Source organism: Artemia sp. Qi Xiang Cuo, chromosome 12 (genome assembly GCF_049724085.1).
Source record: "Artemia sp. Qi Xiang Cuo chromosome 12, ASM4972408v1, whole genome shotgun sequence".
In the NCBI taxonomy this organism is placed as follows: domain Eukaryota; kingdom Metazoa; phylum Arthropoda; class Branchiopoda; order Anostraca; family Artemiidae; genus Artemia; species Artemia sp. Qi Xiang Cuo.
Window position 1 is genome coordinate 55023005 of NC_142805.1, and position 27610 is coordinate 55050614.

Below are 27610 nucleotides of genomic sequence, written 5' to 3' on the forward strand. Positions count from 1 at the left end.
GCCATTTTATTGAGCGTAGTTGATTTCCCGATACAAAATAGGTTTTTGAGAATGAAACTCCCCCACAACCCTCAGGGCAAGGGTTTTAAGTTATACCCGGGGCCTTATAAGAACGATGTTGGCACAGTGTGATATTTTTTTTCCCTTTATAGCAGGGCACTTCGTATCGAAGAAGTTGTCGTAGAAACTTCGAAAAGGGCTCATTCAATTCGAAATTGGAGTGGCTTGTGCCCTTTTTAATACTCGAAAGTGATTGGAAGGCAACTAACACCCCTTCCACGCCCAACATTTCCCGAAACGCATCCAATCAAAATTTTGAGATAGCAGTTTTGTTTAGAGTAGTTGATTTCCAGATAAAATTATGTTTTTGAGGAGGACACTCCCCCAAAGCCTTCAGGGCAAGGGTTGTAAGTTATGCCCTGGGGGCACATAAGATTTTATAGATGGCGTTGTCATAGAAACTTCAAAAAAGGACCATTCGATTGGAAATTCAAAGAGCTAGTGCCCTTTGTAATAGTCGAAAAGTGATTGGAGAGCAACTAACCCCCTTCTCACGCCCACCTTTTTCCCAAACACATCCAATGAAAATTTTGATATAGCCATTTTATTCAACGTAGTTATAAGTTCTGGAAATTAGGTCTTCGAGGATTTCACTCCCCCCCCCCAAGCCCACACGGCAAGGGTTGTAAGTTATGCCCTGGGGACACATAAGGTTTTGTATAGATAGCGTTGTCGTAGAAACTTCAGAAAGGGCTCATTCGATTGGAAATTTAAATGGCTAGTACCTTTTCTAATCCCAAACACATCAAATGAAAAAGCATCCCAAACACATCCAATGAAAATTTTGATATAGCCATTTTATTCAACGTAGTTATAAGTTCTGGAAATTAGGTCTTTGAGGATTACACCCCCGCCCCCCCACCCCCCAAGCCCACAGGGCAAGGGTTGTAAGTTATGCCCTGGGGGCACATAAGGTTTTGTATAGATAGCGTTGTCGTAGAAACTTCAGAAAGGGCTCATTCGATTGAAAATTTAAATGGCTAGTACCTTTTCTAATAATCGAAAGTAATTCTAAGGCAACTGACACCCCTTTCACGCCCACCATCTTCCCAAACACATCCAATCAAAATTTTGATCGAGCAATTTTGCTCAACGTAGTTGAAAGTTCTGGAAATTACATGTTTGAGCAGGACACTCCCCCCACAGTCTGTAGGGGCAAGGGTTATAAGTTGTGCCTTGGGGGCATATATCGTTCTTATGGAAGGAATGCTCATATAAACTTCAGAGAGGGCTGATTTGATTGGAAATTGTAAGTTCTAGTTCATTTTTTAAGCTTCAAAAGGTATTTAAGCGTCAAAAGAGGGTAACCTGCTTCCCCCCCTCCAAATTTCTTTTTCCCAAATTCATCCAATAAAAATTTTAAGATAGCTATTTTTTTAAAAAATAGTTCAAAGATCATATAAGAAAAATTCCGTTGTCGACACAACCCCCCAGGGCCCTGGGGCAGGCGTTGTAAGTTATGCCTTGGGGGCATATATTGGTCTTATGAAAGGTATGCTCGTATTAACTTCAAAGAGGGCTCATTTGATTGGAAATTGAAAGTTTTAGTTCACTTTTTTAGAGTCAAAATAGATTAGAGGGCATCTAGCCCCCCCACGCCCCTTTTTCCCCAAATGCATCCAATAAAAATTTAGAGATAGCCATTAAGTTAAAATTGCTCAAAAGTCAGATAACAAAAACTCAGGTGTCGTTACAACCCCCCAGGGCCCGGGGGCAGGCGTTGTAAGTTATGCCCAGAGGCATATATAGATCGTATGAAAGGGATGGTCGTATAAACTTCAGAGAGGGCTCAATTGATTGGAAATTGAAAGTTCGAGCTCACTTTTTAATAGTCAAAAGAGATCCGAGGCCAGCTCGCCCCCCGCCCCCCATGCATTCTTTATCCAAACTCATCTGATGAAAACTTTGAGATAGACATTTTGTTAAAAATAGTTTCAACGTCGGATAAGAAAAAATCTGGTGTCAATACAACCTCCCAGGGCCCAGGGGAAGGCGTTCTAAGTTATGCCCTAAGGGCATGTATGGTTCTTATGAAAAAGAAGCTCTTATAAACTTCATAAAGGGCTCATTTGATTGGAAATTGAGAGTTCTAATTCACTTTTTAAGAGTCAACGGAGTTAAGGGCAACAAGCACCCCCCTCCTACGCTTTTTTTCCCCAAACCCATCCGCTACTAATTTTGAGATAACCAGTTTTTTGGAAATTGTTCAAAAATTAGATAACAAAACTCCCCCTAGGGCCCGGGGGTAGGCGTTTTAAGTGTTGTACTGGGGGCGTATATGGTTCTTATGAAAGGGATACTCGTATAAACTTCAGAAGGGTTTCATTTGATTGAAAATTGAAAGTTCTAGTTCAATTTTTAAGTCAGAAGATTATCCGAGGGCAACTAGCCCTCCCCCACCTACCCTTTTTTCCCCAAGCCAATCCGATAAAAATTTTATAATAGCTATTTCATTAAAAATATTTCAAAGGTCAGATAAGAAAAATTCCTGTGTCGACGGAACCCGCCAGGGCCCAGAGGCAGGCGTTATGAGCAATGCTCTAGGAGCATATATAGTTCTTATGGAAGGGCTGCTCGTATAAACTTCGGAGAGGGCTCATTTGATTTGCAATTGAAAGTTCTTGTTCACTTTTTAAGAGTCAAAAGAGATCGGAGGGCAACTAGCCCCCCCCCCTCCTCCACGCCCTAAATGCATCAGAGAAAAATTTTGAGATAGACATTTTGTTAAAAATAGTTCAAATTTCTGATAACAAAAACTCCGGTTTCAACATAGCCCCCGCAGGGCCCGGAGATAGGCGTTGTAAGTTATGCCCCGGGAGCATATATGGTTGTTATGGAAGGGATGCTCGTATAAACTTCATAGAGGACTCATTTGATTGGAAATGGAAAGTTGTAATTCACTTTTTAAGAGTCAAAAGGGATTGGAGGGCAGCTAGCCTCCCCCAACACTCCATTTATTTTTTTCCCAGAGGCACTTCATATAGAAGGGGTCTTTGTATAAACTTCGAAGGGGGCTCATTCGATTGAAAATCGAGAGTTCTAGTGTCCTTTTTAAGAGTCGAAAAAGATCGGAGGGTAACTGCCCCCCCAAGCCCCTTTTCCCCAAATACATCTGATAAAAAATTTGAGGTAGCCATTTTGTTAAAAATAGTTTAAAGATCATATAACAAAACTCCTCTACGTATGACCATTTCGTTAAAAAATAGTTCAAAGGTCAGATAAGAAAAACTCCTGTGTCGACACAACCCTCCCCCCCCAGGACCCGGGGAAGACGTTGTAAGTATTACTTTGGGGGCAAATATGGTTCTTATGGAATGTATACTCGTATAAACTTCGGAGGGCTCATATGATTGGAAATTGAAAGTTCTCGTTCACTTTTTAAGAGTCAAAAGAGATAAGAGGGCAACTAGACCTCCTCTCCACGCCTCTTTTTCCTCAAACCCATCCGATAAGAACTTTGAGAGAGCCATTTTTTTCAAAATTGTTCAAAGGTCAGATAACAAAAACTCCGGTGTCGACACATCCCCCCAGGGCCCGGGGGCAGGCCTTGAAAGCTATGTCCTGGGGCCGTCTGTGGTTCTTACTGAAAGGGTGCTCATATAAACTTCAGGGAGGCTTCATTTGCATGGAAATTAAAAGTTGTAGTTCATTTTCTCAGAGTGAAAAAAGATCGGAGGGCAATTAGCCCCTCCCGCCCTCCACGCCTTTGGGTGTATCGGATGGATAAACCCATCCGATACAAATTTCAGTTGACCATTTTGTTAAAAATTGTTCAACCAACATATATTAAAATCCAGGGTCGACACAGCCCCCCAGGGCCCAGGGACAGGCGTTGTAAGTTATTCTCTGGGGATATATATGAATCTTATAGAAAGGACACTCCTATAAACTTCAGAGAGGCCTCATTTGATTTAAAATAGAAAGTTCTAGTTCATTTTTATAGAGTCAAAAGAGACTGAAGCTTAATTAGTCTCTACACGCCCTTTTTCCCAAAACCCATCCGATAAAAGTTTTGAGATAGCAATTTTGTTAAAAATAGTTTAAACATCAGATAATAAAAACTCCGAGGTTGACACAACCCCATTTTTTCATTTTGATATTGTTACTTTGATACCAGTTTTCAAACTTTGATGAATATTTGATTTTTTTTTTAAGTTTGAATTTGAAATAAGGAATTTTTAAAAACTTGAAACTTTTTGCAATCAAAAACGAACAAAAATTAATTAAAAGAAAAAGCTTTACGAAAAATATGCTTTTAAAAGAAAAGTAAATACCATTTCAAACTTAAGCTCAGCAGATAAAAATACCTTTGAAACTTCAAACTAAGAACGACCGGAAATTACAATGAATGAGTAACCGAAACTCAAAATAAACTGAAACTATATAAGCAACCGTATCAAAAGCATACAACAAGCAATAACAAAAATGAGTAAATAGATCTCAAAGCGATTATTGTTTAGATTGAGTATGCAGATCAAGCTTAAAACGAAAAAAAATATTTTCCTATTGAAGTATAAATGAAACTTAGAACAAACAGAAATTAAATAAGCAGTCAATGCAAACAAACATACAATAGATATTAATGTAAATTAATAAATAAATCTTAAAACGAGTCAAACTTAAATTGAATATGTAAATCAAGCTTGAAACAAACAGAAATCCCTACAAACAAGAGTTTGGGTATGACCTCCTTCCCTAACTTTAAGAGTCTAAACCTACTGTGTCATTGGCGCTTTACCAAAAACTATATGCGTCTTGAACAGTCTTGGAAAGTATAAACAACATCAAATTGAATATTTGATGTATAATGATATTAATTGTTGAAAGATCCATCAGTTCAAGAATTTATTTCACTGTAATTGTATTTTTATTTTCAATGCTGTAAGAACTGGAAAGGAAAATATTTGTAATATAATTCGTTTTCAGTTAAGCGCCAATGACGCAGTAGGCTTTTGGTTTTTATTTACAGTTAGGAAAGGAGGCAGTGTCCAAACACTTGTTTGTAGTGAAACTATATTCGTCTTTAACAACTTTAAAAAGAGCTAATAAATTAAACTGAATATTTGATGTATAACGTTAATTGCTGAAAGCTCATCAGTTCAAAATGTTACTATAATTTTAATGTTTATTTTCAATATTAAGTACGAAAGAAAATATATGTCATAAAATTGATTTTTCAGTAAAGCGCCAATGACGCAGTAGGTTTTAGACTTTTACAGTGAGAGAAAGAGGTCATACCCAAACTCTTGTTTGTGGTGATTTTTGTTCGTTTCAAGCTTGATTTGCATATTCAATTTAAGTTTCACTCGTTTTAAGATTTATTTATTAATTTACATGAGTATCTATCGTATGTTTGTTTGCATTGATTGTTTATTTAATTTCTGCTCGTTTCAAGCTCATTTATAAGCTCGTTTTAAGGTATTTGTATCTGCTGAGCTTAAGTTTAAAAGGGCCTTTACTTTTCTTTGAAAAACTTATTTTTTGGAAAGTTTTTTTTTTAATTAATTATATAAAAAATTGATTGAACATCTTGGAATTTTTACTTTCTGGGCATTTCAACCCTTGCTGCTGTAGGAAGATTTCACTTTTTACTTAAAACGAGCCCTATATGCTACGACGTTCATTTGAATGAGACCCCTCCAAATATTCCACGACCGCTGGATTAACTGACCTTTCGGAAAAAAGTGATTTTCCCTGTTGTTCAGGATGGGGAACTGTGATTTTCTCTCATATAGTATTTTACCAACCCCATATTTGACAGGTTTCACCAAGGGCGTATTCAGAATTTCTGTTCCAGGGGGGAGGGGGTACAAAAAGAACTTAAAAACGCATCAAAGATTCGTTTATACTCATTTTTTGTTACGTTTTTACGAGTCGGACAAAATTTTTTTTTTTTTTTGGGGGGGGGGGGGGTTCAAGCCCCGTAACTGCCCCCCCTGGATACGGCTTGGGGTATCAGTGACAGGTTCTTCCTAAATATTCATGTGTGTTTATTTTTGTAACAGACTTTTACTATTAAATTAACCGAAATAAAAGTTGCCTATCCTGAAGCAACTTCAAATATCAGTTTTTTCTCACTAGACAGTTTTCTTCAAGTGTACTTTTAACCTTTTGGTTACTAAGGGCCATGGTTCACTCTTTACTAGATTGCAGCTATCGTATCGACTATGAAAAAATCTAGACTAGCTTTATCTTCCTGTCACTCAATTTTTTTTCAAGTTTGAATTTGACATTTCATTCGTCTGCAAGTGAAAAGAATTGTCACCATCCATGTCGTTTTTGTTACTGGATAATCTATTTAGTGCATGTAGACAAGGTGTTATCCAGAGGGAGGATACTGAGTTTTAACCTCCTTCTGCTCAAAATTTTTGTAAAGTCATAAAAACGTAATAAAAATGCGCATATTTCTTTTTTTACATTTTTTTTAAGTTTTTTGCAACCCCCTTCCAAAAAAAACTCCCCCACCCCCTACCTAAAATCCTGGACAAACCCTTGCTTGTAAATATATAAAAATCCTCCAAATAGCCTGAATTACCTCTCAGGGCTGGGGCGATGATCGATTCTTGAAGGAGTAAAACAAGTAAATAATAAAATATTGGAAATTGTGGCAAAACCCTCGAAAAACATGAAGTTTGTTGAGCCCTGAATTTGAAAAACATGAAACAAGGACATGCCCAAACATCCTGTCCCTACCTCTCCCAGTGAAGGTGAAAAAATACTGACTGACTTAGATAAGTAAAACTCTCGCCAAGACCTCCTCCAGTGGCATGTCGTACCTCCAATGACACTATATCGGCATGAGTTTGGACACTTCTACTAGAAGGTGACTATTTCTTATATGCCAGTAGAAAGCTATCTATAACTCCCACCCCTCACCCCTGCTGCCATCTACAATTTAATTTAATGCCGACGGGACTCCATATATGGGCATAGAGTCCCTAGAGAGAACACCTGTGCTGTCAGTCCGACGGGGCACCATATATGGGCATAGGCTCCCTAGGGGAAATTGATTTCTGAGAAATTGATTGCGTAACCTAACCTAACCTTATGAGCTCGTGACATGACGACGTGGTAGCACCATATATGGGCATAGAGTCCCTAGAGAGAACACCTATGCTGTCAGTCGAAGGGGAAGTAAATTTCTAAGAAATTGATTTGTTGGAGTTCGTCCAGGAGAATTGTTTCCGGGTGAAGTTTATTTATGTCTTTGGTGTTCGTCCAGGAAAATTGTTTCCGGGCGAAGTTTATTAATGTCTGACAGATGATGTCAAGGTTGATTGATTTGTTGGGGTTCATTCAGGAGAATTGTCTCCGAGCGAATGTTTTGATCTTAGAGATGAAGAGATTAACGCGGGAAAGGGTGTCTTAGGAATTTGAAATGTGACAGCGCAAGGATGTCAAAACAAAGGGAACACGCAGAAATTACGTTTAGAGATTATTTGGGCAAAACCGTTTTGAGACATTTTAGAAGATGATTTAAGCGAAACTATGTGAGGCATTTTAGAAGATGATTTTAGAAGATGATTTAGAAGAAGATTTGAAGGTGAAACTCTGTGGTCGTTATAATACACAAGTTCTATTTAAACAGTGTTGTGAGGTCCTCTACCCCAGCCCCAAAGGGCTCTGATCCCCCTACCCCAACCCCGAAGGAAGCCCCTGGCCCCCAAAGGTCCCCCGGGCTCCCAAAGGACCACTCGTCCCCCAAGGGTCCCCCGGACCCCCAAAGGCCCCCCGGGCCCCCAAAGAGCCCCTCCTCATTTTTCTAATACTTTTTTAGTTTTTTCGGACTAAATTTTTAGACTTAGAAATTAAAAAACATTTATCCAGTTTTTTCTTTAACCCATTGGCGTAAAGTTTTAGCTTAGAGTCTTAGCTTAGAGTTTTTGTTATAGTTTTATGTTAGTTTAGTTATTGTTGATGGCTAGTAGTTTTTACGTTGGTGCATTAGCTTAATGTTTTTTAGGATCTGTATTTTATTTTTAGTTAAGAGTTTAGATTTTTTGCTTTTAGACACAGTCTATAGTTTATTTTCGATAATTATTATAGTCAAGCTAAATTTTATCGTTTAGAGTTTTTGCTTAGAGTCATAGCTTACAGTTTTTTTTAGAGTTCTAGTTTTTTATAGTTTTATTTAATAGTTTAGAGTTGTACCTCAGAGTCTTAGCTTAGAGTTTTAGTTAGAGTTGAAGTTTAGTTATAGTTAAGAATTTAGAGTTTTAGCTTAGAGTCATAGCTTAGAGTTTTAGTTAAAGTTATAGTTTAGATTAGTTTCAGTTAAGGGTTTAGTGTTTTAGCATTGAGTCTTATATTAGAGTGTTTGTTTTAGGTATATTTTAGTTTAGTTTTAGTTAAGTGTTTGTTTTTTTACCTTTGAGTCTTATAGTAGAGTTTTTTCTATAGTTATAGTTTAGTTTAGTTTTATTTATGGGCTTATAGTTTTGGCTTAGTCTTGCTTAGAGTTTTTGTTAGAGTTCTAGTGTAGTGTTTTTTTATTTCATAGTTTATAGTTTTAGCTTAGAGTCTTAGCTTAGAGTTTTTGTTAGAGTTCTAGTTTAGTTTAGTTTTAGTTAGGAGTTTATAGTTTTAGCTTAGAGTCTTAGCTTAGAGTTTTTGTTTAAGTTCTAGTTTAGTTTAGTTTTAGTTAAGAGTTTAGAGTTTTACCTTAGAGTCTTAGCTTAGAGTTTTTGTTAGAGTTGAAGTTTAGTTATAGTTAAGAGTTTATAGTTTTAGCTTAGAGTCTTAGCTTAGAGTTTTTTTTAGAGTTCTAGTTTAGATTTGTTATAGTTAAGAGTTTGGAGTTTTATCTTAGAGACTTAGCTTAGAGTTTTATTTTAGTTTATTTTTAGTATAGAGTTTAGAGTTTTTTAGCTTAGATTCTTAGCTTAGAGTTTTTGGTATAGTTCTATTTTAGTTTATTTTCAGTTAAGAGTTTATAGTTTTTATATTATAGTCTTATATTAGAGTTTTAGTTATATTTCTAGTTTAGTTTATTTTTATTTAATAGTTTAGAGTTTTAACATAGAGTCTTAGCTTAGAGTTTTAGTTAGAGTTGAAGTTTAGTTTAGTTACAGTTAAGAATTTAGTTTTAGCTTAGAGTCATAGCTTAGAGTTTTACTTAAAGTTGTAGTTTGGTTAAGTTTTATTTAAGAGTTTAGAGTTTTAGCTTAGAGTCTTAACTTTGAATTTTTGAAAGAGTTCTAGTTTAGTTTTATTTAAGAGTTTTACCTTAGAGTCTTAGCTTAGAGTTTTTGTTAAAGTTCTAGTTTAGTTTAGTTTCAGTTAAGAGTTTAGAGTTTTACTTAAGAGTCTTAGCTTAGAGTTTTAGTTAGAGTTCTAGTTTAGTTAAGTAATAGTTAAGAATTTAGAGTTTTAGCTTAGAGCCATAGCTTAGAGTTTTAGTTAAAGTTATAGTTTAGTTAAGTTATAGTTAAAGAGTTTTATTTTAGAGTCATAGCTTAGAGTTCTAGTTTAGTTTAGTTTTAGTTAAGAGTTTGGTGTTTTACCTTTGAGTTTCAGTTAGAGATCTAGTTTAGTTTAGTTTTAGTTAAGAGTTTGGTGTTTTACCTTAGAGTCATAGCTTAGAGTTGTTGATAGAGTTCTAGTTTAGTTTAGTTTTAGTTAATAGTTTAGAATTTTAGCTTAGAGTCTTAGCTTAGAGTGTCAGTTAAAGTTGAAGTCTATTTTAGTTTTATTTAAGAGCGTATAGTTTTTTATAATATATTCCTAGCTTAGATTTTATTTTAGAGTTATAGTTTAGTTTAGTTTTAGTTAACAGTTTATAGTTTTTAGCTTAGAGTCTTATCTTATAGTTTTAGTTAGAGTTCTAGTTTAGTTTTAGTTAATAGTTTAGAGTTTTACCATATAGTCTTAGTTTGGAGTTTTAGTTAGATTTGAAGTTTAGTTTAGTTTCAGTTAATAATTTAGAGTTTTAGCTTAGAGTCATAGCTTAAAGTTTTACTTAAAGTTGTAGTTTTGTTAAGTTTTATTTAAGAGTTTCGAGTTTTTAGCTTTGAGTCTTAGCTTAGAGTTTTTGTTAGAGTTCTAGTTTAGTTTAGTTAAGAGTTTAGAGTTTTACTTTAGAGTTTTAGTTAGAGTTCTAGTTTAGTTTAGTTATAGTTAAGAATTTAGAGTTTTAGCTTAGAGCCATAGCTTAGAGTCTTAGTTATAGTTATAGTTTAGTTAAGTTATAGTTAAAGAGTTTTAGCTTAGAGTCATAGCTTAGAGTTCTAGTTTAGTTTAGTTTTAGTTAAGAGTTTGGTGTTTTACCTTTGAGTTTCAGTTAGAGTTCTAGTTTAGTTTAGTTTTAGTTAAGAGTTTAGTGTTTTACCTTAGAGTCTTAGCTTAGAGTTTTAGTTAGAGTTCTAGTTTAGTTTTATTTAAGAGTTTAGAATTTTAGCTTATAATCTTAGATTATAGTTTTTTGTTAGATTTCTAGTTTATTTTAATTTTAGTTAAGAGTTTTTACCTTAGAGTCTTAGCTTAGAGTTTTTGTTTAAGTTCTAGTTTAGTTTAGTTTTAGTTAATAGTTTGGTGTTTTACCTTAGAGTCATAGCTTAGAGTTTTAGTTAGAGTTCTAATTTAGTTTAGCTTTAGTTAAGAGTTTAGAGTTTTAGCTTAGAGTCTTAGTTTATAGTTTTTGTTAGAGTTCTATTTTAGTTTAGTTTTGTTTAAGAGTTTAGAATTTTTAGCCTAGAGTCTTAGATTAGAGTTTTGTTGAAGCTCTAGTTTAGTTTAGCTTTAGTTAAGAGTTTAGAGTTTTAGTTTAGAGTCTCAACTTAGAGTTTTTGCTAGGGTTGAAGTTTAGTTTAGTAATAGTTAAGAGTTTAGAGTTTTAGCTTAGACTCTTAGCTTAGAGTTTATGTTAGAGTTCTAGTTTAGTTTAGTTTTAATTAAGAGTTTAGAGTTTTTAGCTTAGAGTCTTAGCTTAGAGTTCTAGTTTAGTTTAGTTTTAGTTAAGAGTTTAGAGTTTTAGCCTAGAGTCTTAGCTTAGAGTTTTATTCAGAGTTGAAGTTTAGTTTAGTAATAGTTAAGAGTTTAGAGTTTTAGCTTTGAGTCTTAGCTTAGAGTTTTTGTTAGAGTTCTAGTTTCGTTTAGTTTTAGTTAAGAGTTTAGAGTTTTACCTTACAGTTTTAGCTTAGAGTTTTAGTTAGAGTTGAAGTTTAGTTTAGGTATAGTTAAGAATTTAGAATTTTAGCTTAGAGTCAAAGCTTAGAGTTTTAGTTAAGAGTTTATAGTTTTAGCTTAAGAGTCTTAGCTTAGAGTTGTTGTTGAAGTTCTAATTAAGTTTAGTTTTAGTTAAGAGTTTAGAGTTTTACCTTAGAGTCTTAGCTTAGAGTTTTTGTTAGAGTTGAAGTTTAGTTATAATTAAGAGTTTATAGTTTTAGCTTAGAGTCTTAGCTTAGAGTTTTTTTTAGAGTTCTAGTTTAGTTTAGTTATAGTTAAGAATTTAGAGTTTTAGCTTAGAGTCATAGCTTAGAGTTTTAGTTAAGAGTTTATAGTTTTAGCTTAGAGTCTTATCTTAGAGTTTTTGTTGAAGTTCTAGTTTAGTTTAGTTTTAGTTAAGAGTTTAGAGTTTTACCTTAGAGTCTTAGCTTAGAGTTTTTGTTAGAGTTGAAGTTTAGTTATAGTTAAGAGTTTAGAGTTTTAGCTTAGAGTCTTAGCTTAGAGTTCTACTTTAGTTTAGTTATAGTTAAGAATTTAGAGTTTTAGCTTAGAGTCATAGCTTAGAGTTTTAGTTAAAGTTATAGTTTAGTTAAGTTATAGTTAAGAGTTTAGAGTTTTAGCTTAGAGTCATAGTTAGAGTTCTAGTTTAGTTTAGTTTTAGATAAGAGTTTGATTTTTTAGCTTAGAGTTTCAGTTAGAGTTCTAGTTTAGTATAGTTTTAGTTAAGAGTTTGGTGTTTTACCTTAGAGTCTTAGCTTAGAGTTTTAGTTAGAGTTCTAGTTTATTTTAGTTTTAGTTAAGAGTTTAGAGTTTTATATTAGAGTCTTAACTTAGAGTTTTTGTTAGAGTTGAAGTCTAGTTTAGTTTTAGTTAAGAGTTTAGAGTTTTTTAGCTTAGAGTCTTAGCTTAGAGTTTTTGTTAGAGTTCTAGTTTAGTTTAATTTTAATTAAGAGTTTAGAGTTTTTAGCTTAGAGTATTAGCTTAGAGTTTTAGTTAGGGTTCTAGTTTAGTTTTAGTTAAGAGTTTAGAGTTTTACCATAGAGTCTTAGCTTAGAGTTTTAGTTAGAGTTGAAGTTTAGTTTAGTTACAGTTAAGAATATAGAGTTTTAGCTTAGAGTCATAGCTTAGAGTTTTACTTAAAGTTGTAGTTTGGTTAAGTTTTAGTTAAGAGTTTGGAGTTTTAGCTTAGAGTTTTAGCTTAGAGTTTTTGTTAGAGTTCTAGTTTAGTTTAGTTAAGAGTTTAGAGTTTTACTTTAGAGTTTTAGTTAGAGTTCTACTTTAGTTTAGTTACAGTTAAGAATTTAGAGTTTTTAGCTTAGAGTCATAGTTTAGAGTTTTTGTTAAAGTTCTAGTTTAGTTTAGTTTTAGTTAAGAGTTTAGAGTTTTAGCTTAGAGTCATAGCTTAGAGTTTTAGTTTAGTTTAATTTTAGTTAAGAGTTTGGTGTTTTACCTTTGAGTTTCAGTTAGAGTTCTAGTTTAGTTTACTTTTAGTTAAGAGTTTAGTGTTTTACCTTAGAGTCTTAGGTTAGAGTTTTTGTTAGAGTTCTAGTTTAGTTTAGTTTTAGTTAAGAGTTTAGAGTTTTAGCTTAGAGTCTTAGCTTAGAGTTTTTGTTAGAGTTCTAGTTTAGTTTAATTTTAGTTAAGAGTTTTTAGCTTAGAGTCTTAGCTTAGAGTTTTTGTTGAAGCTCTAGTTTAGTTTAGCTTTAGTTAAGAGTTTCGAGTTTTAGTTTAGAGTCTCAACTTAAAGTTTTTGCTAGGATTGAAGTTTAGTTTAGTTATTGTTAAGAGTTTAGAGTTTTATCTTTGAGTCTTAGCTTAGAGTTTTTGTTAGAGTTCTAGTTTAGTTTAGTTTTAATTAAGAGTTTAGAGTTTTTAGCTTATAGTCTCAGCTTAGAGTTTTAGTTAGATTTCTGGTTTAGTTTAGTTTTAGTTAAGAGTTTAGAGTTTTACAATAGAGTCTTAGCTTAGAGTTTTAGTTAGAGTTGAAGTTTAGTTTAGTTACAGTTAAGAATTTAGAGTTATAGCTTAGAGTCATAGCTTAGAGTTTTAGTTAAAGTTATAGTTTAGTTAAGTTATAGTTAGGAGTTTTAGCTTAGAGTCATAGCTTAGAGTTTTTGTTAGTGTTCTAGTTTAGTTTAGTTTTAGTTAAGAGTTTGGTGTTTTACCTTTGAGTTTCAGTTAAAGTTCTAGTTTAGTTTTAGTTAAGAGTTTGGTGTTTTACCTTAGAGTCTTAGCTTAGAGTTTTAGTTAGAGTACTAGTTTAGTTTTAGTTAAGAGTTTAGAGTTTTAACTTAGAGTCTTAGCTTACAGTTTTTAGCTTAGAGTTTTTGTTGAAGCTCTAGTTTACTTTAGTTTTATTTAAGAGTTTAGAGTTTTAGCTTAGAATATTAGCTCATATTTTTATGTAAAGTTTAAGATTATTTTAGTTGTATTTAAGAGATTCGAGTTTTATCATAGACTATTATCTTTGAGTTTTGTTAGAGTTCTTGCTCATTGTAATTTAAGTTTAGAATTGATAGTTTTAGCTGAGATTCATAGCTTTGAGTTTTTTGTCGAAGTTCTAGTTTAGTTTAGTTTTAGTTACTAGCTCATAGTTATACATTAGAGTATTATCTAAGAGTTTTTGTTATATTTCTATTTTAGTTTATTTGTATTTACTAGTTTATTGTTTCTAGCTTATATTCTTAGCATATAGTTTTTGTTTAAGTTCTAGTTTAGTTTATTTATAGTAAAGAGTTTAGAGTTTTATCTTAGAGTCTTAGCTTAGAGTCTTAGTTAGAGTTGAAGTTTAGTTTAGTAACAGTTAAAAGTTTAGAGTTTTAGCTTAGAGTCTTAGCTTAAAGTTTTTGTTAGAGTTCTAGTTTAGTTTAGTTTTAGTTAAGAGTTTAGAGTTTTACCTTAGAGTCTTAGCTTAGAGTTTTAGTTAGAGTTGAAGTTTAGTTTAGTTATAGTTAACAATTTAGAGTTTTAGCTTAGAGTCATAGCTTAGAGTTTTAGTTAGAGTTGAAGTTGAAGTTGTAGTTTAGTTAAGTTTTAGTTAAGAGTTTAGAGTATTAGCCTAGAGTCTTAGCTTAGAGTCTTAGTTTAGAGTTTTTGTTGAAGTTCTAGTTTAGTTTAGTTTTAGTTTAGAGTTTTAGCTTAGACTCTTAGCTTAGAGTTTTTATTAGAGTTCTACTTAAGTTTTATGGAGTGGTTCAGAGTTTTTAGATAATATTCATTGTAACTAGTTTTTTGCAGTAGGTTTAGTTTACTTTAGTTTTAGCTGTGATCTTAAAGCTTCACCTTACACTAACATACTGGAAATTTTGGTATGGTTTTAGTTTAGGTTTACTTATGTCCAGAATTTAGAGTTTTAGCTTAGAGCCTTCACTTTGAATTTTTGTTAGAGTTCTAGTTTAGTTTAGTTATAGTTAAGAGTTTGGAGTTTTACCTTAGAGACTTAGCTTAGAGTTTTAGTTTAGTTTAGTTGTAGTTAAGAGTTTAGAGTTTTAGCTTAGAGTCTTAGCTTAGAGTTTTTGATTCTTAGCTTAGAATTTTAGTTAGAGTTCTAGTTTAGTTTAGTTTTAGTTAAGAGTTTAGAGTTTTACCATAGAGCCTTAGCTTAGAGTTTTAGTTAGAGTTGAAGTTTAGTTTAGTTACAGCCAAGAATTTAGAGTTTTAGCTTAGAGTCATAGCTTAGAGTTTTACTTAAAGTTGTAGTTTCGTTAAGTTTTAGAGAAGAGTTTAGAGTTTTAGCTTAGAGTCTCAGATTAGAGTTTTTGTTAGACTTCTAGTTTAGCTTAGTTTTAGTTAAGAGTTTAGAGTTTTACCTTAGAGTCTTAGCTTAGAGTTTTTGTTAGAGTTCTAGTTTAGTTTATTTTTAGTTAAGAGTTTGTTGTTTTAGCTTTGAGTTTCAGTTGGAGTTTTAGTTTAGTTTAGTTTTAGTTAAGAGTTTGGTGTTTTACCTTAGAGTCTTAGCTTAGAGTTTAAGTTAGAGTTCTAGTTTAGTTTAGTTAAGAGTTTAGAGTTTTAGCTTACAGTCTTAGCTTAGAGTTTTTGTTAGAGTTTTAGTTTGGTTTAGTTTTATTTAAGAGTTAAGATTTTGTAGCTTAGATTCTTAGCTTAGATTTTTTTTTGAAGGTATATATTATTTTACTTTTTGTTAATAGTTTAGAGTTTGAGCTTATAGTCTTAGCTTAAAGTTTTTGTTAAAGTTGTAGTCTAGTTTAGTTATAGTTAAGAGTTTAGAGTTTTTTAGCTTAGAGTCTTAGCTTAGAGTTTTTGTTAGAGTTCTAGTTTATTTTAGTTTAGTTTTAGTTAAGAGTTTAAAGTTTTACCATAGAGTCTTAGCTTAGAGTTTTAGTTAGAGTTGAAGTTTAGTTTAGTTACAGTTAAGAATTTAGAGTTTTAGCTTAGAGTCATAGTTTAGGATTTTACTTAAAGTTGTAGTTTGGTTAGGTTTTAGTTAAGAGTTTAGAGTTTTACCTTAGAGTCTTAGCTTAGAGTTTTTGTTAGAGTTCTAGTTTAGTTTAGTTAAGAGTTTTACTTTAGAGTCTTAGCTTAGAGTTTTAGTTAGAGTTCTACTTTAGTTTAGTTATAGTTAAGAATTTAGAGTTTTAGCTTAGAGTCTTAGCTTAGAGTTTTAGTTAAAGTTATAGTTTAGTTAATTTAAGTTAAGAGTTTAGAGTTTTAGCTTAGAGTCATAGGTTAGATTTCTAGTTTAGTTTAGTTTTAGTTAAGAGTTTAAAGTTTTACCTTAGAGATTAAGTCTGGAGTTTTATTTACCTTTAAAGTTTAGTTGAGGTACAGTTAAGAAATTAGATTTTTAGCTTAGTGTCATAGCTTATAATTTCGCTTAAAGCTATAGTTTTGTTAAGCTTTAGTTATGAGTTTTAAATTTTATATTATAGTCTTAGATTTAACTTTTAGTAAGAGTTATAGTTTAGATTTAGTTAAGAGTTTGATGTTTTACCTTTGAGTTTCAGTTAGAGTTCTAGTTTTGTTTAGTTTTAGTTAAGAGTTTGGTGTTTTACCTTAGAGTCTTAGCTTAGAGTTTTAGTTAGAGTTCTAGTTTAGTTTAGTTTTAGTTAAGAGTTTTGAGTTTTACCTTAGAGTCTTAGATTAGAGTTTTAGTTAGAGTTGAAGTTTAGTTTAGTTTAGTTATAATTAAGAGTTTAGAGTTTTAGCTTAGAGTTTTAGCTTAGAGTTTTAGTTAGAGTTATTGTGTTAGAGTATTGTGAACTCTAACAGAAACTCTAAGCTAAGACTATAAGCTAAAACTCGAAACTCTTAACTAAAACTTAACCAAACTAGACCAAACCAAACTTAATTAACCAAACAAACTTAACTTAACAAACTTAACTTAACAAACCAACTAACCAAACTTAACTAAACTAGAACTTCAACTCTAAGCTAAAAAACTCTAAACTCTTAACTAAAACTAAACTAAACTTCAACTCTAACTAAAACTCTAAGCTAAGACTCCAAGCTAAAAAACTCTAAACTCTTAACTAAAACTAAACTAAAACTATAAGCTAAGTCTCTAAGGTAAAACTCCAAACTCTTAACTATAACTAAACTAAACTAGAACTCTAACAAAAACTCTAAGCTAAGACTCTAAGCTAAAACTCTAAACTCTTAACTATTACTAAACTAAACTTCAATTCTAACAAAAACTCTAAGCTAAGTCTCTAAAGTAAAACTCTAAACTCTTAACTAAAACTAAACTAAAACTTTAACAAAAACTGTAAACTAATACTACAAGCTAAAACTCTAAACTCTTTACTAAAACTAAACTAAACTAGAACTCTAACTGCAACTCTAAGTCTAAAGTAAAACTCTTAACTAACACTAAACTTAACTAAAACTCTAAGATATGTCTCTAATGTGAAACACCAAACTCTTAACTATAACTATAACTAAACTAAACTAGAACTCTAACATAAACTATAAGATGAGACTCAAAAATAATACTCAAAACTCTTAACTATTACTAAACTAAACTTCAACTCTCACAATAACTTTAAGCTAAGACTCTATGGTAAAACTCTAAACTGTTAACTAAAACTAAACTAAACTAGAACTTGAACTCTAAGCTAAAAAACTCTAAACTCTTAACTAAAACTAAACTAAACTTCAACTCTAACAAAAACTCTAAGCTAAGACTCTAAGCTAAAATTCTAAACTCTTAACTAAAACTAAACTAAACTAAAACTCTAAGCTAAGTCTCTAAGTTAAAACTCCAAACTCTTAACTAAATCTAAACTAAACTAGAACTCTAACAAAAACTCTAGTCTAAGATTCTAATCTAAAACTATAAAATATTAAATATAACTAAAATAAATTAAAAATCTAAAAAAAACTCTACGCTCATAGTCTAATGTAGAACTCTAAACTTTTAACAAAAACTGAAGTGAACTAGAACTTCAACAAAAACTCTAGAGTAATACTCTAATCTAAAAATATAAACTCTTAACTAAAAATAAACTAAACTAGAACTCTAATTAAAACTCTAAGTATAAGGTAAAACTCTAAACTAAACTAAACTAGAACTTCAACAAAAACTCTAAACTATGACTCTAAGCTAAGACTCTAAGCTAAAACTCTAAACTCTTAAGTAAAACTAAACTAAACTACAACTTTAAGTAAAACTCTAAGCTATGACTCCAACTCTAAACTCTTAACTAAAACTAAACTAAACTAGAACTCTAACAAAAACTATAATCTAAGACTCTAAGCTAAAACTCTAAACTCTTAACTAAAACTAAACTAAACTAGAACTCTAACTAAAACTCTAAGCTAAGACTCTAAGGTAAAACATCAAACTCTTAACGAAAACTAAACTAGAACTCTAACTCAAACTCAAAGGTAAAACACCAAACTCTTAACTAAAACTAAACTAAACTAGAACACTAACAAAAACTCTAAGCTATGACTCTAAGCTAAAACTCTAAATTCTTAACTATAACTAAACTAAACTAGAACTTTAACTAAAACTCTAAGCTAAGACTCTAAGGTAAAACTCTAAATTCTTAACTATAAGTAAACTGAACTAGAACTCTAACTAAAACTCTAAGCTAAGACTCTAAGCTAAAAAACTCTAAATAATTAACATTATCTAAACTACGATATAAAGCTAACAAAAACTACAATCTGAGACTCTAAGCTAAAATATGAGACTCTAAGATAAAGGGCAATCGCCCTATAAATGTATGCGGAGCTCTAAGCTCATAAACTAAGCTAAGACACTATTTTCCCCAATCTCCCTCAAATGAGCTTCATCTGTAACTAAAACTCTAAGCTAAGAATCTATGGTAAAACTCTAAACTTTTAACTAAAACTAAACTAAACTAGAACTCTAACTAAAACTCTAAGATAAGACTCTAAGCTAAAAGCTCTAAACTCTTAATTAAAACTAAACTAAACTAGAACTCTAACAAAGACTCTAAGCTAAAACTCTAAACTCTTAACTATAACTAAACTACACTTCAATCCTAGCAAAAACTTTAAGTTGAGCCTCTAAACTAAAACTAGAAACTCTTAACTAAAGCTAAACTAAACTAGAGCTTCAACAAAACTCTAAGCTAAGACTCTAAGCTAAAAATTCTAAACTCTTAACTAAAACTAAACTAAAACTCTAACAAAAACTCTAAGCTAAGACTCTAAGTTAAAAATCTAAACTCTTAACTAAAACTAAACTAAACTAGAACTTTAACTAAAACTCTAAGCTATAACTCTAAGGTAAAACACCAAACTCTTAACTAAAACTAAACTAGAACTCTAACTGAAACTCAAAGGTAAAACAGCAAACTCTTAACGAAAACTAAACTAGACTAGAACTCTAACAAAAACTCTAAGTTAAGACTCTAAACTAAAACTCTAAACTCTTAACAAAAACTTAACTAAACTAAAAATTGGACTAAGTCTCTAAGCAATGACTCTAAGTTAAAACTCTAATTTCTTAACTATTACTAAACTAAACTATAACTTTAACTAAAACTCTAAGCTATGACTCTAAGCTAAAACTCTAAATTCTTAACTATAACTAAACTAAAGTAGAACTCTAACTAAAACTCTAAAGTAAAACTCTAAACTCTTAACTAAAACTAAACTAAACTAGAACTCTAACTAAAACTCTAAGCTAAGACTCTAAGCTAAAACTTGTAACTCTTAACTAAAACTTAGCCAAACTATAACTTTAATTAAAACTCTAAGCTATGACTCTAATCTAAAATTCTAAATTCTTAACTTTAACTATAATAAACTTCAACTCTAAATAGAACTCTAAGCTAAGACTCTATGGTAAAACTCTAAACTCTTAAATAAAACTAAACTAAGCTAGAACTATAACTACAACTCTAAGCTAAGACTCTAAGCTAAAAACTCTAAACTCTTAATTAAAACTAAACTAAACTAGAACTCTAACAAAAACTCTAAGCTAAGACTCTAAGCTAAAAAACTCTAAACTCTTAACTAAAACTAAACTAAACTTCAACTCTAACAAAAACTCTAAGTTAAGACTCTAAGCTAAAACTCTAAACTCTGAAATAAAACTAAACTAAACTATAGCTTCAACAAAAACTCTAAGCTAAGACTATAAGCTAAAAACTCTGAACTACTAACTAACTCTGAAATAAACTAGAACTCTAATAGAAAACTCTATGCTAAGACTCTAAGCTAAAATTCTAAACTCTTAACTAAAACTAGAACTCTAACTAAAACTATAAGCTAAGACTCTAAGGTTAAATTCTAAACTCTTAACTAAAAATAAACTAAACTAGAACTCTAACTGAAACTCAAAGGTAAAACATCAAACTCTTAAATATAATTAAAATAAACTAGAGCTCTAATAAAAACTTTAATCTAAGAATTTAAGCTAAAACTCTAAACTCTTAACTAAAACTAAACTAGAACTCTATCAAAAACTCTAAGGTATAACTCTAAACTAAAACTCTAAACTCTTAAGAGTTTAGAGTTTTAGCTTAGAGTCTTAGCTTAGAGTTTTTGTTAGAGTTCTAGTTTAGTTTAGTTTTAGTTAAGTGTTTAGAGTTTTTAGATTAGAGTCTTAGCTTAGAGTTTTAGTTAGAGTTAAAGTTTAGTTTAGTTTTAGTTAAGAGACTTAGACTTAGACTTTAGTTAAGAGACTTAGTTAAGAGTTCAGAGTTTTAGCTTAGAGTCTTAGCTTAGAGTTTTAGTTAGAGTTCTAGTTTAGTTTAGTTTTAGTTAAGAGTTTAGAGTTTTACCTTAGAGTCTTAGCTTATAGTTTTAGTTAGAGTTGTAGTTTAGTTTATTTTTAGTTAAGAGTTTAGAGTTTTAGCTTAGAGTCTTATATTAAAGTTTTAGTTAGAGTTGAAGTTTAGTTTAGTTACAGTTAAGAATTTAGAGTCTTAGCTTATAGTCATAGCTTAGAGTTTTACTTAAAGTTGTGGTTTGGTTACGTTTTAGTTCTCTAAGCTATAACTCTAAATTCTTAACTATAAGTAAACTAAACTAAAACTATAACTAAAACTCTAAGCTAAGACTCTAAGAAAAAACTCTAAACTCTTAATTAAAACTAAACTAAACTAGAACTCTAACAAAAACTCTAAGGTAAGACTCTAAGCTAAAACTCTAAACTAAAACTAAACTAGAACTCTAACTAAAACTCTAAGCTATGACTCTAAGGTAAAACACCAAACTCTTAACTAAACTAAACTAGAACTCTAACTGAAACTCAAAGTTAAAACACCAAACTAATACCTAAAAATAAACTCCACTAGAGATCTAACAAAAACTCTAATCTAAAACCACGGTCTAAGATTATAAAGTCTTAAAAGAAGCTTAAGGAAACAGTATCCTTGAAAATAAGTATATGCAACGGCTATAAGCTTAAACTCTAATTTCTTAACAAAAACTAAAGTAAACTAGAACTATCGCAAGACTCTAAGCTAAAACTTTTAGGTAAAAATCAAGACTCTTAACTAAAACTAAACTAGAACTCTAACAAAAACTCTAAGCTAAGACTCGAAGCTAAAACTCGAAACTCTTAACTAAAACTTAACCAAACTACAACTTTAAGTAAAACTCTAAGCTATGACTCTAAGCTAAAACTCTAAATTCTTAACTGAAACTAAACTAAACATCAACTCTAACTAAAACTCTAAGCTAAGACTCAATGGTAAAAATCTAAACTATTAAATAAAACTAAACTAAACTCAAACTCTAACTAAAACTTTAAGATAAGACTCAAAGCTAAAAACTTTAAATTCTTAACTAAAACTAAACTAAACTAGAACTCTAACAAAAACTCTAATCTAAGATTCTAAGCTAAAACTCTTAACTATTACTAAACTAAACTTCAACCCTAACAAAAACTCTAAGTTAAGACTCTAAGCTAAAACTCTAAACTCTTAACTAAAACTAAACTAAACTAGAACTCTAACAAAAACTCTAAGCTAAGACTCTAAGATAAAATTCTTAACTATTAACTAAAACTAAACTGCACTAGAACTCTAACTAAAACTCTAAGCTAAGACTCTAAGGCAAAACACCAAACTCTTAACTAAACTAAGCTAGAACTCTAACTGAAACTCTAAGCTAAAAACTCTAAACTCTTAACTAAAACTAAAATAAACTAGAACTCTAACAAAAACTCTAAGCTAAGACTCTAAGCTAAAATTCTTAACTATAACTTAACTAAACTATAACTTTAACTAAAACTCTAAGCTATGACTCTAAGCTAAAACTCTAAATTCTTAACTCTAACTAAACTAAAGTAGAACTCTAACTAAAACTCTAAGCTAAAACTCTAAAGTAAAACTCTAAACTCTTAACTAAACTAAACTAGAACTCTAACAAAAACTCTAAGCTAAGACTCTAAGCTAAAACTTGAAACTCTTAACTAAAACTTAACCAAACTACAACTTTAAGTAAAACTCTAAGCTATGACTCTAAGCTAAAACTCTAAATTCTTAACTGCAACTAAACTAAACTACAACTTTAACTAAAACTCTAAGCTAAGACTCTATGGTAAAACTCTAAACTCTTAACTAAATCTAAACTAAACTAGAACTCTAACTAAAACTCTAAGCTAAGACTCTAAGCTAAAAACTTTAAACTCTTAATTAAAGCTAAACTAACCTAGGACTATAACAAACACTCCGATCTAAAACTGTAAGGTAAAACTCTAAACTCTTAACTAAAACTAAACTAAACTAGAACTCTTACTAAAACTCTAAGCTAAGTCTCTAAGGTAAACTTCAAATTCTTAACTAACTCAAAAACAAACTATAACTCTAACTGAAACTCAAAGGTAAAAAATCAAACTCTTAACTAAAACTAAACTAAACTAGAACTCTAACAAAAACTCTAAGCTAAGTCTCTAAGCTAAAACTCGAAACTCTTCACTAAAACTTAACCAAACTACAACTTTAAGTAAAACTCTAAGCTATGACTCTAAGCTAAAACTCTAAATTCTTAACTGTAACTAAACTAAACTTCAACTCTAACTAAAACTCTAAGCTAAGGCTCTATGGTAAAACGCTAAACTCTTAACTAAACCTAAACTAACCTAGAACTCTAACTAAAACTCTAAGCTAAGACTCTAAGCTAAAAACTCTAAACTCTTAACTAAAACTAAACTGAACTAAAACTATATTATAAGAATTTGAGGTAAAAGTCTTATCTACTTAATAAAACTACACAAAACTAGAAGTCTAACAAAATCTATAAGTCAAGACTCAAAACTTAAAATTTAAATTCTTAACTATAACTAAACTAAACTTCAACTCTAACTAAAAATCGACGCAAAGACTCTATGGTAAAACACTAAACTCATAACTAAAACTAAACTAATCTATAACTTCAAAAACAACTCTAAGCTAAGACTATAAGATAAAACTATAAATTCTTAACTAAAAATAAACTAATCTAGAACTCTAAAAACAACTCTAAGCTAAGACTCAAAGGTAAAACACCAAACTCTTAAATAACAATATACTAAAATAAACTAAAACTCTAACAAACACTCTAAGCTATGACTCAAAGCTAAAACTCTAAACTCTTAACTAAAACTTATCTAAACTATAACTTTAACTAAAACTCTAAGCTATGACTCTAAGCTAAAACTCTAAATTCTTAACTATAACTAAACTAAACTTTTTAGTACTAACACGACTGCAGAAAATTCTCTCATAACTAACCATCAGTATGGTTTTCGTCCCACTTTCTCTACCTCGTATGAACTTTCAGATACAACAGAGTTTGTGCGTGTTAATCTGGACAGGGGCTTGTGTGTTTTGGGTCTATTTCTTGACTTTTCAAAGGCCTCTGATATGGTTGACCACTCTGCTCTTTTGTCTAAACTATCTTCATTTGGAGTACATGGAGTCCCACTAGAATAGTTAAGGTCTTATCTGTCGGGAAGATCTCAGTATGTTTCAGTTAATGGTAATTCTTCCACTACTTTGCCTATATTGAAGGGTGTCCCACAGGGCTCTGTGCTTGGACCACTTTTGTTTTTAATTTACATTAATGATCTCGTTGATGGTCTTCATCCCCTTGTGCACCCTATTCTTTTTGCTGATGACAGTAACTTTTTGATTGCTGCAGTGGACTTGCCATCTGCCAATTCTCTAGCTCAAGGTCTTCTTGATAAAGTAAAAGATTGGTGCTGGTCAAATGGTATGACTCTCAACAGCCAAAAAAGTGCCATTGTACACTTCAGGACCCCTTATCGTATGAGAGATGTAAGGGAGCCAATCATCCTGACTTATGGGAATGATGTTACACCGCAAGCTGCTATGGTGAAATTTCTTGGTGTGTATCTTGGCTGTTTTCTCTCTTTTAAGCCTCATATAACTCACACCCGTTCCCTCATCTTCCGCCAGTCTTCAATGTTGCACCGGGTTAACAAATTTCTTCCGCCAGATGTTATGCTTTCTCTTTATTATGCTTTTATATTTCCTTACATTTCTTATTGCTGCTCTGTCTGGGGTAATACTAATAAATCTCTTCTCTGCTCACTTCAAAGAGCCCAAAATAGGGCAGTGAAGGCTACTTTTCTTCTCCCTCGGCTTTACCCTTCCTCTGATCTTTATAATGATACTGGAATAGCTCCGCTGGATCGCATTGTGAGTAAAATTAATCTTTATTTAGCGCATTCTGCTTTTCTAGGTACACTTCCATCGCCTCTACAGCAATTTTTTTCACGGACAGGCTCAGGTAGGTACTCTACTTTTTTACGTAGTTCTTTTCGTAGATTTATTTTGCCCAAACATTCATCTACAGCAGCCCAGAGGTCTCCTGTTTATAAATCAATTCAATTATGGAATTCAATCTCACCGGATGTCCCGTTATTTCTGTCTGCAAAGGCAGTTATTCGTCGTATCTTTCCAGTTTAGTAATTTCTCTCTCCGTTTCGTTTATTTTCCGTGTTTTCTCTTTTCCTGGCGTTTCTCCTTTTTGTGTTTTTCCCTTATGTATCGTTATTATTATCATGATTTTTTTTACTGTATGCTATTGTTTACTCTCTACAATCTTTATTTCATATATATTGTTTTATTTAGATTTATATTCGTGGTTGTTTTAGTGCTTTATTATTGTGTTGTAAGGCCCACAACAAGCCAAGCTTCTTGGGCTAAATAATTTTTCTTTACGTCTGTAATACAGTTTAGTATTAATAAAATGATGGATTGATTGATTGATTGATTAACTAAAACTAAACGAAACTAGAACTCTAAAAAAAACTCTAATCTAATACTCTAAGCTAAAACTCGAAACTCTTAACTATTACTAAACTAAACTTCAACTCTAACTAAAACTCTAAGCTAAGACTATAGGAAAAAACTCTAAACTATTAACTAAAACTAAACTAAACTAGAACTCTAAGATAATACTGTAAGTTAAAACTCTAAACTCTAAACTAAAACTAAACTAAACTAGAACTCTAACTAAAACTCTAAGCTAAGACTCTAAGCTAAAACTCTAAACTCTTAACTATTACTTAAACTAAACTTCAACTCTAACTAAAACTCTAAGCTAAGACTCTAGGCTAAAACTCTAAACTCTTAAATAAAAATAAACTAAACTAGAACTTCAGCAAAAACTCAAAAGCTAAGGCTCTAAGCTAAAAACTCTAAATTCTTAACTAAAAATAAATTAAACTAGAACTGTTAAAAAAACTCTAAGCTAAGAGTCTATGCTAAAAACACTAAACTCATAACTAAAATTAAACTAAACTAGAACTCTAACAAAAACTCTAAGCTAAGACTCAAAGGTAAAACACCAAACTCTTAACTAACACTATACTAAACTAAACTAGAACTCTAACAAAAACTCTAAGCTATGACTCTAAGCTAAAACTCTAAACTCTTAACTAAAACTTAACTAAACTATAACTTTAACTAAAACTCTAAGCTATAGCTCAAGGTCTTCTTGATAAAGTAAAAGATTGGTGCTGGTCAAATGGTATGACTCTCAAAAGCCAAAAAAGTGCCATTGTACACTTCAGGACCCCTTATCGTATGAGAGATGTAAGGAAGCCAATCATCCTGACTTATGGGAATGATGTTATACCGCAAGATTCTATGGTGAAATTTCTTGGTGTGTATCTTGACTGTTTTCTCTCTTTTAAGCCTCATATAACTCACACCCGTTCCCTCATCTTCCGCCAGTCTTCAATGTTGCACCGGGTTAACTCATTTCTTCCGCCAGATGTTATGCTTTCTCTTTATTATGCTTTTATATTTCCTTACATTTCTTATTGCTGCTCTGTCAGGGGTAATACTAATAAATCTCTTCTCTGCTCACTTCAAAGAGCCCAGTGTTTCTCCTTTTGTGTTTTTCCCTTATATATCGTTATTATTATTTTTTTTACTGTATGGTAGTGTTTATTCTCTTTAATCTATATTTCATATATATTGTTTGATTTAGAGTAATATATATGGTTGTCTTAGTGCTTTATTATTTTGTTGTAAGGCCCACAACAAGCCAAGCTTCTTGGGCCAAATAATTTTTCTTTACGTTTGTAATACGGTTTAGTATTAATAAAATGATTGATTGATTGATTGATTGATTAACTAAAACTAAACGAAACTAGAACTCTAAAAAAAACTCTAAGCTAAGACTCTAAGCTAAAACTCGAAACTCTTAACTATTACTAAACTAAACTTCAACTCTAACTAAAACTCTAAGCTAAGACTATAGGCTAAAACTCTAAAATCTTAAATAAAACTAAACTAAACTAGAACTATAAGATAAGACTGTAAGTAAAAACTATAAACTCTTAACTAAAACCAAACGAAAATAGAACCCTAACAAAAACTCTAATCTAAGACTCTAATCAAGAACTATAAATCCTTAACTATTACTAAACTAAACATCAACTCTAAGTAAAACTCTAAGCTAACACTCTAGGCTAAAACTCTAAACTCTTAACTAAAACTAAACTAAACTAGAACTTCAGCAAAAACTCTAAGCTAAGACTCTAAGCTAAAAACTCTAAACTCTTAACTAAAACTAAACTAAACTAGAACTCTAACAAAAACTCTAAGCTAAGACTCTAAGCTAAAACTTTACGCCAATGGGTTAAAGAAAAAACCGGATAAATGCTGGATAATTTCGAAGTCTAAAAATTTAGTCCGAAAAAACTAAAAAAGTAGTAAAAAATGGGGTGGGGGTTCTTTGGAGGCCCGGGGGGCCTCTGGGGTCCAGGGGGCCCTTGGGGGGCCGGGTGGTCCTTTGGGAGCCCGGGGAACCTTTGGGGGTTGGGGGCTTCCTTCGGGGTTGGGGTAGGGGGATCGGAGCCCTTTGGGGCTGGGGTAGAGGACCTCACAACACTGTTCAAATAAAACTTGTGTATTATAACGACCATGGAGTTCCACCCTCAAATCCTCTTCTAAATCATCTTCTAAAATCATCTTCTAAAATGCCTCAAACGGTTTCGCTTAAATCATCTTCTAAAATGTCTCAAAACGGTTTCGCCCAAATAATCTCTAAACGTAATTTCAGTGTGGTCCTTTTGTTTTGACATCCTTGCGCTGTCACATTTGAAATTCCTAGGAAACCCTTTCCCGCGTTAATCTCTTCATCTCTAAGATCAAAACAGTCGCCCGGAGTCAATTCTCCTGGATGAACACAAACAAATCAATCAACCTTGACATCATCCGTCAGACATTAATAAACTTCGCCAGGAAACAATTCTCCTGGACGAACACCAAAGACATTAATAAAATTCGCCCGGAGACAATTCTCCTGGACGAACTCCAACAAATCAATTTCTTAGAAATTCACTTCCCCTTCGACTGACAGCACAGGTATTCTCTCTAGGGACTCTATGCCCATATATGGTGCTACCACGTGGTCATGTCACGAGCTCATAAGGTTAGGTTAGGTTAGGTTACGCAATCAATTTCTCAGAAATCAATTTCCC

The 27610-nt window shown here is 31.7% G+C and overlaps 1 protein-coding gene and 1 long non-coding RNA gene across 2 annotated transcripts in view; one reads left to right on the forward strand and one right to left on the reverse strand.

The window, feature by feature from the left end:
- LOC148946289 (uncharacterized) overlaps positions 1 to 27610 on the reverse strand; it is a 97908-nt gene that overhangs the window by 4426 nt on the left and 65872 nt on the right. The gene's annotated exons all lie outside the window — the stretch shown is intronic.
- LOC148946290 (uncharacterized) overlaps positions 1 to 27610 on the forward strand; it is a 48736-nt gene that overhangs the window by 1076 nt on the left and 20050 nt on the right. The window contains exon 2 of the mRNA XM_089098201.1: positions 24355 to 24402. Coding sequence (XP_088954327.1) covers positions 24355 to 24402 — 48 coding nt within the window. The remainder of the gene's footprint in view (positions 1 to 24354; positions 24403 to 27610) is intronic.